General features: G+C 35.4%; 1 protein-coding gene across 4 annotated transcripts in view; it reads right to left on the bottom strand.

The window, feature by feature from the left end:
• The window catches only part of PPFIA2 (PPFI scaffold protein A2), a 333193-nt gene that overhangs the window by 109997 nt on the left and 207780 nt on the right, over window positions 1-15416 (bottom strand). For 3 of the 4 annotated variants that reach the window (XM_086471357.1, XM_086471363.1, XM_086471371.1), the window contains 2 exons: window positions 11367-11531; window positions 883-957 (listed from right to left, as the gene is read on the bottom strand). In XM_086471357.1, coding sequence (XP_086327483.1) covers window positions 883-957; window positions 11367-11531 — 240 coding nt within the window. The remainder of the gene's footprint in view (window positions 1-882; window positions 958-11366; window positions 11532-15416) is intronic. The other variant, XM_086471379.1, reaches the window with a different exon arrangement.

The raw sequence follows: 15416 nt of genomic DNA, 5'->3' as shown, positions 1-15416 counted from the left end.
CATTATTTTGCATTATAGGTATTGCATTTTTGCAGAATTATTTGGTAATACTTTAAGTTTGTCTGTGGCTGTTTTCAGTTTCTGTCTTAAGCCTAAGTAAAATGACACCAGTAAATGAACATAAACCAAAATAGCTTTAATCCAACTGTATTGCTTGTCTGACTTACTTTTAACAGTGTGAGAAGCACATGTCAGGTGGAGATGCTGAACATGATGGGAATGGTAAGGCCATCAGCAGACTCCATTATTTATATTTTCTGGCCTCAGAATCATCTCTCTGGGGTGCAGAATTCCTTTCTATATACATGTGTACAGTTGCGTGTGCAATACAATTATGTGTTGCTTTTCACCCTTTCAAACAATAGACCACAGTCTGCAAACTAGTGTACAGGAAAAGAATCTCTTGTCCAAGTTCACAATAGTTATATGGCACCACAGTTCACCATGATACACTGCAATTAAAAGGGGAGAGACAAACCTAAATTTCAAGGTCATCCATAATCCTTCCTGCATCTATGTTAACATTTATATAATGCGTATATGTATGTGTGTGTTTTACTTAATTTTATAGTAAAATGGAAATTCAGGTTAATAAATTATTTATAGTATCTGACATTTGTTGGTTCACTCCTTTTTCATGAATCTGTCACTAGCTCTTGGATTTTTGCTTGCTCACAAGGGAAGAAGGGAATAAATCAGTAAACAGAAGGTTGTATTAATCTTACAACCACTTTAAACAAGCCTCACTGAGCAGCTTACTCAGAATGTAATTTTTTTTTTTTTTTTTTTTTCCTGACAGTTTTAAGAAAAGTGACAGGGAACACATGGGACAGAGTATTAGAGAAATTGAACCTCAAAAGGGGAGAAAGTGTTTTATGTTACCTCCTGGTTAGCAGCAGCTAGTTCTTCTTCCAGTGCAGAGACTCTTTCTAAAGAAACCCTCAGTCGTTCCCTTACCTAGAAGAAAAATCAAAATATGTGCAGTAACGTAATTTCTATCAGTCTTTAAAGATTATATAATCTGCCATATGCACTACTGTATGCCCTGCCAGTCCATTTGCAGGCATGTGTGTTGCATCCTTTCATGAGACATATTGTGTAGTAAACATTTAAACCTAACTATAGGAAGATTTAACCCATGAAAATAGGTGTCAAACTTTAAATGCCATACTGCTATTCCACAGCTTGCCTACAATTTTATGGAATACACAGGAAATGCAAATATTCTAAGACCACAATAGGCATAAAAATAAAATGTTGTTCACAAGCATCTTTTATAAAGGCTAAGGAAAAGAACATTTGCAGATGTTTCAAGTCCACTCCATGGTAGATAATTAATCTGTTCATATTAATTGAATGCAACAAATTCATTGAAAAAATAACTTGAAGCATTGTCTTCAGGCACACATGCTAAAGATTTTTTACATCATGCAGTCTGTTTTGCTAAAAGTCATAAACAAGATATACTCTCATAAGCAGAAAAGTCTGCTGTGTTTGTGCCAGTTTCACAGATGATCTATCCTGTTCTAAGGATGTCTGTGATCTGCTCTATTATTATTATTATTACTATTGTAATTATTAATATATATTTATTATTAAATAATAGTAATTTAATACCTCTGAAGACATATTTACTGTTGTTTGCGTGCTCTGGCTCAGCATCAGCTCATGTAGTGACAGACAACCTAAGCTGGCAATGTAGTCACCAGTCTCCCAAAGGCAAATCAGACCTAAAGTGATCTCCAGTGCTGGGTGTAGGTGATTCTCCTGACTATGAAGGAAGCCTATGGCAACACCTCTCCTAATCCACACAGCTTCATTAGGCTCACATTAAATGACTTCACAATCTGGCTAATCAGTCAGAACTCAGGATATATTTCTATATGTGCTCCAGCTACACTCTGGCAATGCTGTTCCAGCTGATGATCCAAGGATGTTTAAGGCAGTGTTTGTAGGGAAAATTAGCATATTCTATTAGAACAAGAGATGTAGCTGGAAAACAAAGCAAAACGAAAATCAATCTTTCATGTACAATGGAACATTGTACATTTTCATGTATGTACAATTGTTTTCACATCCATGACAAATACAGGAATCCCTGAAAAGATTCTTATTATTGTAATGATTTCATACTTTTTCCAATGATACCTCTTAGTCTAATAAATTTTACCTTCCTTACATTTTTTATTTTCCATTACTATGGATAGAAGTGAAATTTTGCAAATAGCCTCACTACATCCTGAGAATGGCTTAGGCTTTAGTTGATGAAAATTACTGAGCAAAACTATAACATAGCATGTTCACTAAACTTTAAAACTAACTAGAGCTAAAGATCAAATACATATTCAGGAAATGAACACCAAAAAAGAAAACTATTCACCTTTTCTAATAAATGCAAATATATAGTTGCTTATGCAGTACTTCGAGGTATTTTAGTCCTCTTTACATACTTTAGCTTTACTAAAAGAAACAAAAATTAAAAACATATTTTATGTATTCACATAAATTATTTAAATGGTCTCAGGTAACTATAGATTTAGTATACACTAAACAATATTGCTAGCCTTAACAGAAGAAAAATCACAAGTGATTTGTTCAAAGGAGGAAAAGAAAAGTGAGTCGAAGAGTGATAAGGTATAAGAAATTTTAAGACGTTCTCAAGATCAGAAAGAATCCTCAATTTTTTAGTCAAATTTCTGATTTTTTAATTTCCCTCTATTCCTTCAGCAGTATAAGACCGAAAAAAATCAACTGTTAATGTTCCCAAAGATGCATGTAGTAGCTTAAATGGACACTTCCTATAAGGTGTGACTATGTGAAAATTAATTTGAAACATTATATTAACTAATTCTAATTTATTCATAATTTTCATCTAATTCTATTCTTCATAAAAGTACTTGACACTGAGTGTATAATGCATCAATTATTCTGGCTGTAATTGAAAAAATTTTAATTGTTTAAATAGCTGGAAAAGTACTTCTTACTTCATTTGCCTTTCCTTCTTCCTATTTTTAAAATCATATTCTGCTTGAAAACCAGTCTTATTTCTCCACTTCTGCCAGCTTCCAAGGGCTACTTGATGACTTGATCCCTATTCAGATGGATGAAAAGTTCAAGGCCGTGTGAGTTCATTATCTGGTACTCACATCTTTCCTCTCTCCTCCTACCACCCTCTCTGCCTTCCCAGAAGTTCCCCCCGATTCCTCTGTGCACCCCAAAACTTTCTGTATCCTGCTTCTCTTCCTACCACCATTTCTGCCTTTCACTAGCTCTCCCCTATTAAAGTCCATGTCCCACCAGTAAGGGCTGCAGTCCTGTCTTCAAAAGGCCTGATTTCAATCTCTCTAACCACAGTGGGAGCTGGCAAACAACAATTTCTTAATGGAAAGCTCAGCTTAGATGTAAAAACTACATGGGAAAACGACAGTCATCTTTCTGGTTTCAGCCTCCTCAGCAGGCTGTAAGCACCGCTGTTGGACAAGAAAATTCACAAGATGGCACTTGTTAATAGCTGGAAAGAAATGCAATGACTTTGTAATTTTACTTTAAATTTTACTGAGTTTCCTGGAATCTCCATGTGTTCAAGCCTAAGTGTTTTATAAATGAGAAAGCATGTTTAAAAAATATGTTATAAGACGTCTAACATCGGCATTCCATTTGAATGGCGTTAGAATTTACAAACCAACTAGGTCACGTCACTGAGGAGGTCACAGCTCAACAAGGAGCTGGAATCAGAAAAATTATCCTCAACCTTTACACACTGTGGCACCGTAGAACTGAATCCTAGTGGGTTTTACACAGACAATTTAAAGACTGAAAGCAACGCTCCCTGGGAATAATATATATTTGTTTCAAAGAAAATTTAGGAGACATATTTTTTACATGGCACTTCAGAAAAATAGGTAGAGAATTAATGTCTTTATTATGAATATCAAGCTATTGTATTCAAATCCAATTTTTTTCATTCTTGGTCCATTGTCAGTAACAGCATGGAACAGTACCAGTGTGACACAGAGCAACAGCTGGAAGCTGTTTCCTTTGCCTTGCCTTGCTTTGTTTTGCCTTACCTTGGCTCCCCCCCCTTCTATGTACACAGTTAATGCACTGCCTTTTTGATAATGACATGAACAAAATTGCAGTCTGATGGCCCTTATTTGTTCTCTGAATATAAAAGTTGCTAAAGGAACTGAAAGCAACTCTGCCTTGGCACTGAAGACTTCTTTTTTCCTTTCTTCTGACCAGTGAACAACTAATTCAGATTCACATTTGCCGTGGTGACAGTGGAAAAGTTGCAACTAATTCTTCATGTTCTAGCACATACATAACGTCTGTTAAAATTGAAGGAAATCTTTTATTCTATCAGTGAAAAAGAGGAAATGTGCTACAGCAGCGCTGTGATCTGAAGGAGAAACCTGCTCTGGTTTACAGCCCAGAAACTATAAATTTACTTCTCACTTTAAATTTCTTTCTCAGTCTTCAATTGATTTCAAAATAAACTCAAGAGAGAAGACAAAAGCTGAATAAAGATTTAAGGTTTGGGTGTTCACATTCTAGGAAAGAATACAGTCCACAAATGTCATACTAATGTATACAGTATAGATACATTTTGAAAAAGATTTTATTTCTAGCAATATTTACCAATTAGTAATTGTATTAATGTTTTCCTGAACTGTGTAAGTTCATATCGAATAACCTTTGAATCTAAATACAGGGCAACAGCCAAAGCCTCTGAAAAGCCAAACACAAATGTATCACAAACAATTTTGTATTGGATTCCCACTTCAAATTTATGTTACAGCAAACAAAACAAACAGAACTGTCCTCACTTCTGAGACGTGCAGGTATGAGTGTCGTTCCTGGTCGCTATCTTGTTAGACAAAAAGGAGCTGGAACAAATACAACTATTTTTATCTAATAATTTGTTTGGGTTTTTTTTCATACGATGAATGCAAATTAATGATTAGCATATTACATTGGTTTCCCTTTTCTAGAAGTCAAAGACAGTGAGTAGCTATAGTTCATAGAAGTAAGCGTTATCTTGGTGAGATTGTGTTTATCACTTCAGAAACAACATACTACTTAAATTTCATATGTCCTTCTATGTATTTCTATTTTCTTGGACACTTAGATAAAGCTTTACTAACTAAGATTTCACAAAATAAGACTAATCAGATGTCACGATCTATCAGATCTATCAGAACATGCTACAATACGCATTTTTAAAGGACAGATTCCCATTACAGTGCCATAGACACAGCAGAAAAAGGTTGCTCTCTGCATGTTAGAGGGTATATCCAACATGTGCTCAGATGACTGGATATTCCTCTGGTGTTTAAATGCAGCCACAGTATCTTGAAATGTAACATAGTCAATGTCACGTTAGCATTGCTGTTGGTGCAAAATATCACCCATCTTTCTCCATCTCCTAGCAACTGCTTCCCACTTTTTTCCTTGCTGTCAAATTCTTTCTTCATTCTCACCAGATCTGCAGCCCACAAAGAGCTTTTAAAAAACACTTGCACATGCTAGAATCAAATCACTTTCTTTTATGAACAATCTATTGAATAAAAGCTTTCCTAGCTACCTGTTAATGAATAAAAAGGTAGTGATAATGTTGATATGAATAGGTTGTTCTTATTTGCAAGAATATTAGGTATACTTTTCTGCTGTGAATTAATCTTAAGAGAACCACTGTTTTTTGAATCTCAGCTAGGACAATAAACCAGATAGCTGCCTTCCTCTGTGAAGATCAACTGGACACTTTTTTTAAAAATTGACAAAAATGGGTTTGGAGAAGAAGTTCGCTTCAAACAGTTTCTTCTTTCCAAATGCACATTTTCAATGTTGAACCCAAAGTTTAAAGCAAAATAGGAAAAACTTCTGCAGGAAAATAAACGTGTTCAGAGAAGTCAATTATAGCTATGGAATGGTATAAATAAAATAATCTTTTTTCTAGGTTTTGTTCTTCCTGAATTGCATATAAAGAATACATACTTCCTGACCTGCTGTATTCTCAGTGTCTATCCTAACCATTAAGTTAATCTGAAATTCTATTTTCTGTTCAACTCTAATGATGTCTAATAAATCTCACCTTCGTTTGCTGTATCATAAACTATTCCATGCATATGCATATGTAATATCAAAAAATATTTCATAGTGCTGTCTTACATTATTTCTACAGCTTTTCATTGCATGAAATAAAACAATGAAAGGTATCAGCTACTTAGCAGCATTGAGATCTGAAGCATTAAGGTAGTCAGGGGTGATTAAGTGAAGAGGTTTCCACACAGACTATCCTCCCTGTGAATACACCTGCAAATTTCAAGTGACTTCCACAATAGCAAAGGCTATTGGAAATGTTAAGTCAGAATTTCACATCAGTCCCAGCTGTAACCAGTCCTATCCTCTAGGGTTTAAAACTTTCCATTTTTCATCAATGCTCATTGTTTGTGGCATATAGTCTAACCCAACCCTTAGAAAAATGAAATCACTGAATTTAACTTTGAACATGAAGAAAATCTAAAATTGGTAGCAGAAATGCCCATGTTCCGTGTGTACAGATTCCTAAAAATTTTAGTATCATTAGATACATAAAGATGTTTGAAAATATGTATATCTTCTGTCAAATTAAATTTCTAAATAATAATAATACAGTCAGTGCAGCGTCTATTTCATTTGCTGTGACACAACTCACTTATCCAAGGAGACACAATAAGATTTCTTTGAGAAAAATAAGATAATTTACTACTACATAAAATAGGAAATATTTCTAAACTAAATTAACTCTTTCATGATCCCCATTCCCTAAAGTGAAAATTCTCACAAAATACACTACAACTATGCAAGAACAGACTGTGAAGACTGTTTGGCACTGCTAGGATCTCATATGGATAATGGGTTAAGAATAACACCACACTCTTACTACATTCTACACCCTAGGCTGTACCTATTGGGTTCTGCCAAACAAGACTGGCTTTCTAGCATGGGAAGCTCATGACTTCCACAGTGGGCAAAGGGATGCTGAAGGAGCTGTCAAACACTGAAATAACTGTCAATGACAGTCATGCTTTCTCTGAATAATGCAGTCATGGCCATATCTCTCTATGGTGGTCTATCTTTTGGATAAAAGGTAAAGGCAAAGCCCAGACTTCATGTAATATATAGAGAGCCAATAGGCTTTTTGAAATAAGTTAAGGTATCTTTCCGGTTCTCCTTATACTTAAGCAGGCCTTCCTGGAAATACGAACACCGAACCAATATGTTTTATTTTCCACCGTCCAGTCTGTTTTGCATTTTTCATTGCATTTTGTTATAGTAATGAGGATGTTTTTGTGGTTCTTGTACTGTGTACATAGCAATCCTTGCATTATCAGTCAAGTTTTGTGGCAGAGCTTGTTACAACACTCCAAGACATTTCAGTGTAGGAAGTGAAAACGTGGAAGAAAATTTGCATTTAGGAAGAATGTAAAGACTTTCTTGAGATTTTTGTAAGTTTAAAAGGCAAACATTTTAATGAAAATATCTTGTTGTGCTTTTTCAAGACTGTAATGGCTAAATTACTGGTTTCAATATCAACATTTCTTACGAAGAAAAAATTAAAGTTTCCATTATTCATTTGCAAAGGGTCATGATATATTTTCAATGCACTTTTGACAGTTTTCATTACTCTGTATCCATTAACCTACTTTGCTTTTGGGTTCATTTTCTGATGGCGCAGTGTTTATTTCCTGTGACATCAGTATATCATATATCGTGGGTTTCTGCCTCAGTATTTACTGCAAAGTTCTGCCCTCAGGCCTCCCCGAGCACAGCAGCAGAGTCTGTGGGAGCAAAGCATAACCCACAATACACGAGGACAAGACATATGTCATTCAAAGCGAGTAGATTGGTTGCATCCAGGGGTGCTGAGAAACTTGATTAACTCATCATAGTGAGGCCTCTTTCATCTTTGAAAGGTAATGGCAGTCAGGGGAGATCCCTGATGAGTGGAAAACCCACAAATGTTGTGTCCACCATGAAAGGCAGGAATTCTCCTGGGAAGATCCAGTGAAGTACAAGCTGGCCAGTGCTGGGAAGGCTATGGAGCAATTCTTCGTGGAAGCTATTTCCAGGAACATAAAGGAGTACACGGTGACTGGGAAGAGCCAGTATGACTTTGTAAAAGGCAAATGACATCTGGCCAGCCTTATAGCCTTGTGTGATAAGATGACTGGCTTCATGAACAAGGGAAGAACAGTGAGTGTGTTTACTTTGTCTTTACCAAGGTTTTCTGCAAGATCTTCCATATACCCCTAGAGAAATGGGTGAGATACGAATTAGATAAGTGCATAGATTATGCAGTGCATAGAAAATTGGCTGGACTGCAAGTCTCGGAGGTTGATGATCAGTCACACAAAGTCCACGTGGAATCCCATTACTATGAATGGAATGACAGTTCAGTCAGCAGGTTGAGGGGAAATTATTATTCCCCTCTGGACTTTTGAGACTGCATCTGGTTTTGGGTTCCCTGGTACAAGAAAGACACTGATAGACTCCAATGAAGGCCCACTAAGTTAGTCATGGGCTGGAGCACATGGCATATGAGAAAAGGGTGAGAGAGCTGAGTCCAGTCAAACTTAAGAAGGGAAGGTTCATGGGAGACCTTATTGCTCTCTCCAACTACCTAACCATAAGATGTGGAGAACAGAAAGCCAGCTTCTCCTTGAAGATGCGTAGTGACAGGACACGAGGGAACAGGTGCAAGACTCAACAATGGAAACTCCAGCTAGGTATTATGAAGAAAAAATTACAATGAGGGTAGTGAAACACCAGAATAGGTTTTCTCTCTGGAGATATTCAGCAGTTGATAAGAATGGACCCTAAGCAACTTGAAACAGTTGGCCCTGCCTTGAGAAGGAGGTTGGGCCAGATATCCTCTATGAGGTCCAACTTACATTATTCTACTAGTCTCTGAGTAACTTTAACGAATTTTCATAGGCGCATTAATATCTTACTTCTGAAACAAATCTAACTTACAAAATTTTACCATCAAAGAAAACGTAGAGTAGATGACTTGCAGGCCATAATGTTTTTTAGCACATTAGGGTCTATGCTGTCTTTTTTACTTCAAATATTTTTGAATAAAAATCCAAATAATGCTGATAATGTGTGGTACAATGTGAGAGCTTTATATTATCAGATATCTACTTGATATATAAAACATCTTGATCCAATCCTTCTAAAGAGAGGCACTATAACATAAACATATAATTTTATACAGAGTTTGTACCTGAAAATAATGTGTGCTACATTTATAATAAATTATTTTAAAATATTTCACTAAACTGTTTCCTTGATTGATCTTGGAATATTTTATAATAAAAATATGATTTATTATATCAAATTAAAAAATTCAACACAGAGATGAATAGCACATAGAAAAAAGTAATTTTGGCCAACAAATTTTTAAACTTGTTTTATAATGTAACAAATCTCCTGTTGATATGATTGCAGATGGCTGATTTTTCTACACTGATAATTACTATTACCACTGGGACAGAGACCCATTGCATATGTAAGATGTGTACCTGTGTCACTCCAAAATTTTTAAATGAACGGAATACTGATTTTAACCTGTAACATTAAAAAAAAAAAAAAATCAATAACATAGGTAAAAATATCATATTTAGCTTCAATCTAATTCTGAACAATCATTTTCAAAATGGGATGTAAAATAAACTGCATAGTATGTAAACACTAAAACATTCACAAAAGAAAATCTGTAAGAAGTACATAACTGCTGAATAGTCAGAATCTACTTAAAGTTTAGTTCTTTTTATTTCTCATATTTGTACATTTTCTCAAAATATACAAAAGCAGGAGAACTCCATACTCTATAGTTTTATCGGTGTTGAAAGTGTTGGATAAAAGATCAAAGATCAGACCATAAACCCTATCAATCCTCAAAAGATATTTCTAATAATACAGGATTTTGTAAGTCTTAATGACATCCAAAAGGTTATTACAATTAACTGCTTACAGTGGCTAGAAGTCACTATATTCCCTTTTCTAGATTTTATTTAAATATGCTTTCACAACGTGTAACTGAATAGAACATATAACTAAAGAGACAGACCTAAACACAAAATTAGTTTTGATTTGGTGTTAAGTTCCTTAAAATCATTAAACTTTGTATCTGATAGCTAAACCAGTATGACTCATAACCCACAGTTTTTCACAGCTTTATTACCAATGAAAAGTAAATATTACTATATAACTACAGCTACCCTTTTCATAAAGCTGTTTCTTTTAATAATAGTTCCTTAAATATAGTCAACTTTCTGTGTACATCTGAATGTTAAAAAGTTAAATTTATTACTGTGAGACCATTGAACTGGTTCTACACAACACAGCTCAACTGTGCAGTCAACGTTTTCAGATGCTGTGCTGCACAATGTCTCCCCTGCTTACCCAACCATCTCAAACAGAGAGGCAACTCAGCCACAGCGATGAGCTCAAGCAAATCAGCCAAGACAGACCCTACAAGGAACTAGGTTCTTCGCTTGTAAGCAATGGTTCTCACATGCTCCCTGCATGCACAGTTTTTAGGCACTGCTAATTCAGATGCATCTTATGAGCATATTGTTTCTGGACATAAACAGGATTTCTGAATTCATGTAAGCAATGCTCAAGGTGATACCTCACAGTTATACAAAGTTTCATTCACACGAAAGAGTCTTTCCAGAACAGGACACATGAGGAATCCAGTGGAAAGACCCTCCTAATTAGCATGACTAGACGCAGTTATCATCAGTGGTTTTTATCTTGATCCTGCAAGCTCTTCATCACCTCTGATAATGAAGGATCTACTACTTATTTTAGGTTATCTTACTTGTAGAGGGAACACTGTGCTTATGTAGTAAATGCTAAAACCATCTCTGAAACTTAGGAGGTTTTCCTCCTAAAAATTTTTAATAGGCAAGTTCCTTTATGTAGGTAGAAACATCTCATTCTGCCTTTTTATTCTGGGTGTTTTTAAAATTTGAGATACCTACATTTTCTCAGCAATAACTTAAAAGCATATCATACAGACAATAAATTCCACGATGTCATCTTTATTTAGTGCTAAATAGGAGAAGCATGTCTGATAGAGGTGAGATTTGCTTATTTTGAAAGGTCAGTACTATTGTCTACAAGACAGATATAGTGACCTCAAGCACTTTATGGCTATTGGTCACATATTCTTACAGATTTCCCTGGACACGTGTAAATGCTGGAAGTACAGGACATATTCCAATAAGTAAACAACACTGTTGCTCTGCTGCATCATAAGGCACAGATAAATAAGTTAAAGACTGTATTTAGTAGGCTTTTTTTCCATACTGTACCTTTTCATCCAAAGCCTTGTGGTGCTCAAACAGAGATTTCAGAGCTTTGAGGACCTCAACTTCACTGGAAACTCCTGAGGGAGATTGTGCTTGCCGTTTCACCACTGTCATCCTCAGTGACCTTTCGTGTCTTGAGACAAGGCACTCCAAATGCTCCAGTAACAGCTATTGGATTTGATATAAAAGGTTATTAATTTTTGTGCACCTAAATACCATGGAAATCCTAATTATGAAATGCACGGTACCAAATAGCAATTGTCTTGGCAACATCATTGTAGGAGAGACTGCTGGAATTATTGATAACATTTCACAATTCTAAATCAGATGGAATAAAATAGGGAATATACTCATGATTTCCCTTAAAACTCTGCTATGAAAAGTGAGAAGAGCAAATTACTTAGCATAGGGTCACTGTTTAATTAAATTAAGTACATATTTACAATAATATTTGTGAAACTAATTGATGAGCATTAACAATCAAATAACAACCAAAGCCAGTCTAAAGCATCATGCAAAAATACTAAAGTTTATAATTAATTCAACCTAACTGTAATACATTTTCAATTTATACTGCAAGTTACTTGACAAAACATGTAAAAGTAAACGGCATATTTTAATAAATTTTTGAGACTATTCATTGTAAATGTCACAGCTAATGGCATTTGTCACTAGCATGTGCTCTAAAATGATCATTGTCTCTGTTGTATTACAAACATGATGGAAGACAAAAAGGTCCATGAAGAGAAATTTCAGGTTATCGTGAATACCTGCAAAGTAACCTGTAAATAACCCATTGTAAGAATATACAATAATTATTTTTCATTATCACTCTGAGGTTAAATGAAAAATTAAAATGTTGTATAGAGAATTGCCCATTTGTTTATCATAGGGCTATCATTGTTGTTCTTACTGTCTGAACATAAAAGAGAATCGGTTAGCTGTAAGGTTAAAGCACGGTAACTAAACTAATGAATCACAATGCATGTTAAATGTATTGTAATTACAACATACAATTATATCTAAGTCATTGAACTGCAAATTTGAAAGACACATGGATAATTGTTTATTATTTCTCCTTCGATGTGGTTCTTAATATAGGTACAATTAGTAAGGATATATATTTATCTGTAATCCATATTTATTCTCAGTCACATAATGACCTCTATTGTTACATGAATTAATAGACACAAATGAGTAAAACCAGAATGTAATCACATTATAGTTGTAATATATTGCTATTAAGTCAGGAATGATTAGGGTTTGATGTTATCTTTGCTTCAAACATGGTTCCTGTGTCTGGATTTGCACCTGTTTATTATATTACAATAGCAGTATTCACAAGAATTAGTGAACACATATGCAAACAATGTTAATGTATTAAGAATTGTAATGACTCCACACGGTTCAAGGAGGGTATTTCTACAGTTTCTGAATTCAAGTGATGGCCTGTATTTATCAAAAGCAAATGAGCAAGAAATTAACGAGCTTTGTCATCCGATCCCGATAGGCAGATATAGGTGGATTTTTAATTATTTGAGGCAGTCCAAAGTAACAGGCAAATCTGAAGAGACTGCTTCATCATAGAGCCATCAGAAACTCGGTACAGGGCTGTGGTAAAGTTGTAAGTCAAATGAGATCAGAATAGTTTCCAAATACTTACAGAGTATTTCTGTTCATAGCAGTACTTAAATACACAGTTAATTGCTATCATTAATAGAACTCAATTTCTGAATTTTGGTCTAAATTCACATATCTTCATGATCTTCATGCCCAATGAAGTGGTAGAGTCACCATCCCTGGAGGTGTTCAAAAAATGTGTTGGTGTAGCGCTTCTAGACATGGTTTAGTGGGCATGGTGGTGTTGGGTTGACAGTTGGACTTGAAGATCATAGAGGTCTCTTCCAACCTAAAATTCTATAATTCTATGATTCTTCTAGGCCACCCAGTTTATCTAGGAGATAGTTGGAGGAAAGTAAGTCAATAGTTGATTTCTAATGTTACAACCTACTCTCTGCCCCATCTCTCCAAAGAGACTGTGCTGCTGCAACATTTCCTTATCTCTGCAGCTGGACTCTACCCCGCTCCATAGCCAGACTCTGACTCTAATCTATGCTGTGGACTTAAATTTCTCCACAGTCATTCCCACTTGCTGGCTGATCCTGTTAGAGCATGGCTCATCCTGCTCTGTTGTCTGTCTTGTCTGCCGTTCTTTATGCAGAAACTTTTCAATATATGATAGCTACCTCTGGAACAGTCTAAATCTGGTTAAAATGCTATGAACTTCTCGAAAATTTTGGAAAAAAAAAGGCAAATGTTGAATCACAGTTGAACTTTTAGCATGGCCATTCCTTCCATGTCTGACAGAATTAAACCAGTCCAGAATAACAACACCTCAGTAACTATTTTTTGGCCTAACACTGACCAAATTTAGGATATCTGATATCTATTACTCTAAACAACTTATCTCCCAGAAAAATGCTGTGGTGATTAGAAAGGAGAGTTCGGAGAGCCTATATGGAATGCTTAGTTGTAAGGAAAAAGGAGAAAATTTGGTTTAAGAGAGACGAGAAAAATGATGGTGACAGAATTCTTGACATGGAAAAAAAAACTTTCATAATGGAAGGAATTACTATACCACAGAGATAAATAGAGAACACGAGGAAAAAGCTAATATACATCCAGAACCTCATTTTGAACCAGCTTAGACAGACAAGCTTGACAGGGAATTTGAAGTCAGCATGGACAGAAGAAAGAGAAGATCCTTACTAAGAGAAGGAAGAATGGAGACTGAAGATAGTGATGAAGAGGGAAAAAAAAGTTAAACAAGGTTTCCAAGTATGAGAAGAGAGCAGAGTGGTGGAGCTTAGAATTTCTAATAAGGTGATTGTGGAGGAGTTTACTATGTGGGATGAACAGTGCAGCACCCTAGCCTATTTCACTTTAGTTTAAGTTACTTCCACATTAGAAACATACATAATATATAAAACTAAATGAATGAAAGTCATCCATTTAATATGCACAAAAGCTAATCTTGCCTTTAGCTTAGAATTACCATTTTAGAGGTGACAAAACCATATTCAATGTCTGCCTGTATTTCATAATCATTAAATAAATTAAGCGCAAAATAGCGTTGTCTATTTTACTGTATAAAGACAGATGAGCTGTCATCATGGCTAAGAGTCAAAATACTCACGGAGAATTACTGCACTAGTGAAATTTCATGCTTTTTTCTTTCTGTTCTTATTCACCCAAGCTACTCAGTTTGCAGCGGTTCATTTTTCTGGAAACTACCTCTGAACACTGGAATTTTCCTTTCTGTCAGCCCTAAGAATGCTCAAGAAGGCATGCTGACATAGGTTTCTGGCTTTTAAATATTTCTTTTGCTTTTCAACTCTTATTTCTTCAAAAACTCTTTAAGCACAGCTTACAGCAAATCCAGCTAAGCAGAAGGTATTATTAACCAGGTCTCCCAGTGCCACGTTACTCCCAGCCACGCTGAAAGTGAAAAGTAACCCAAGGGTTAGAACATCTGACTGTGACTGAGCACCTGATGGCAAATCCTTGTCCACTGCTCTGCTGAAATGACACTGCTGTTTTATCCATCTTTGCCCCAACTAGATTTATATTTTTAAAAAGGGGAATAGATCTTCCCTACTTCCCTGGGAAAAGCAAATGTAACTACACTGACAGAACTATGAAGTGTCCCATTGCTACAATGATGGGGGAAGGGATATACAAACATACAAGACTGACATTGAAGATAATGGTGTGTCCAAACAACGTTTAACTTTAATGACTGAAAGAAATCACAATAACTTGTGGGCATGGGGACATGTTGAGGAATTTCCTCCCCATATAATTAAAGAATTACTATACCAACTATTTGTGAGAACACCACAAGATTTCATGTCAAAATAACATTGTAACTATATTGGTAGTTCATTTAAACTACAAAAGAATTTTTAGAAACAGCCTTAGGTATTTTACTATGTTGCAATTAAACTGTAAATTTAATAAAAATCGTGGGCTGCTGAGCATTTTATGCTCCCT

This window comes from Leptosomus discolor, chromosome 1 (genome assembly GCF_034619465.1).
Source record: "Leptosomus discolor isolate bLepDis1 chromosome 1, bLepDis1.hap2, whole genome shotgun sequence".
NCBI classification, from domain to species: domain Eukaryota; kingdom Metazoa; phylum Chordata; class Aves; order Leptosomiformes; family Leptosomidae; genus Leptosomus; species Leptosomus discolor.
The sequence above is the reverse complement of the archived record's forward strand: the minus strand, read 5'-3'. Positions and strand labels throughout refer to the sequence as shown.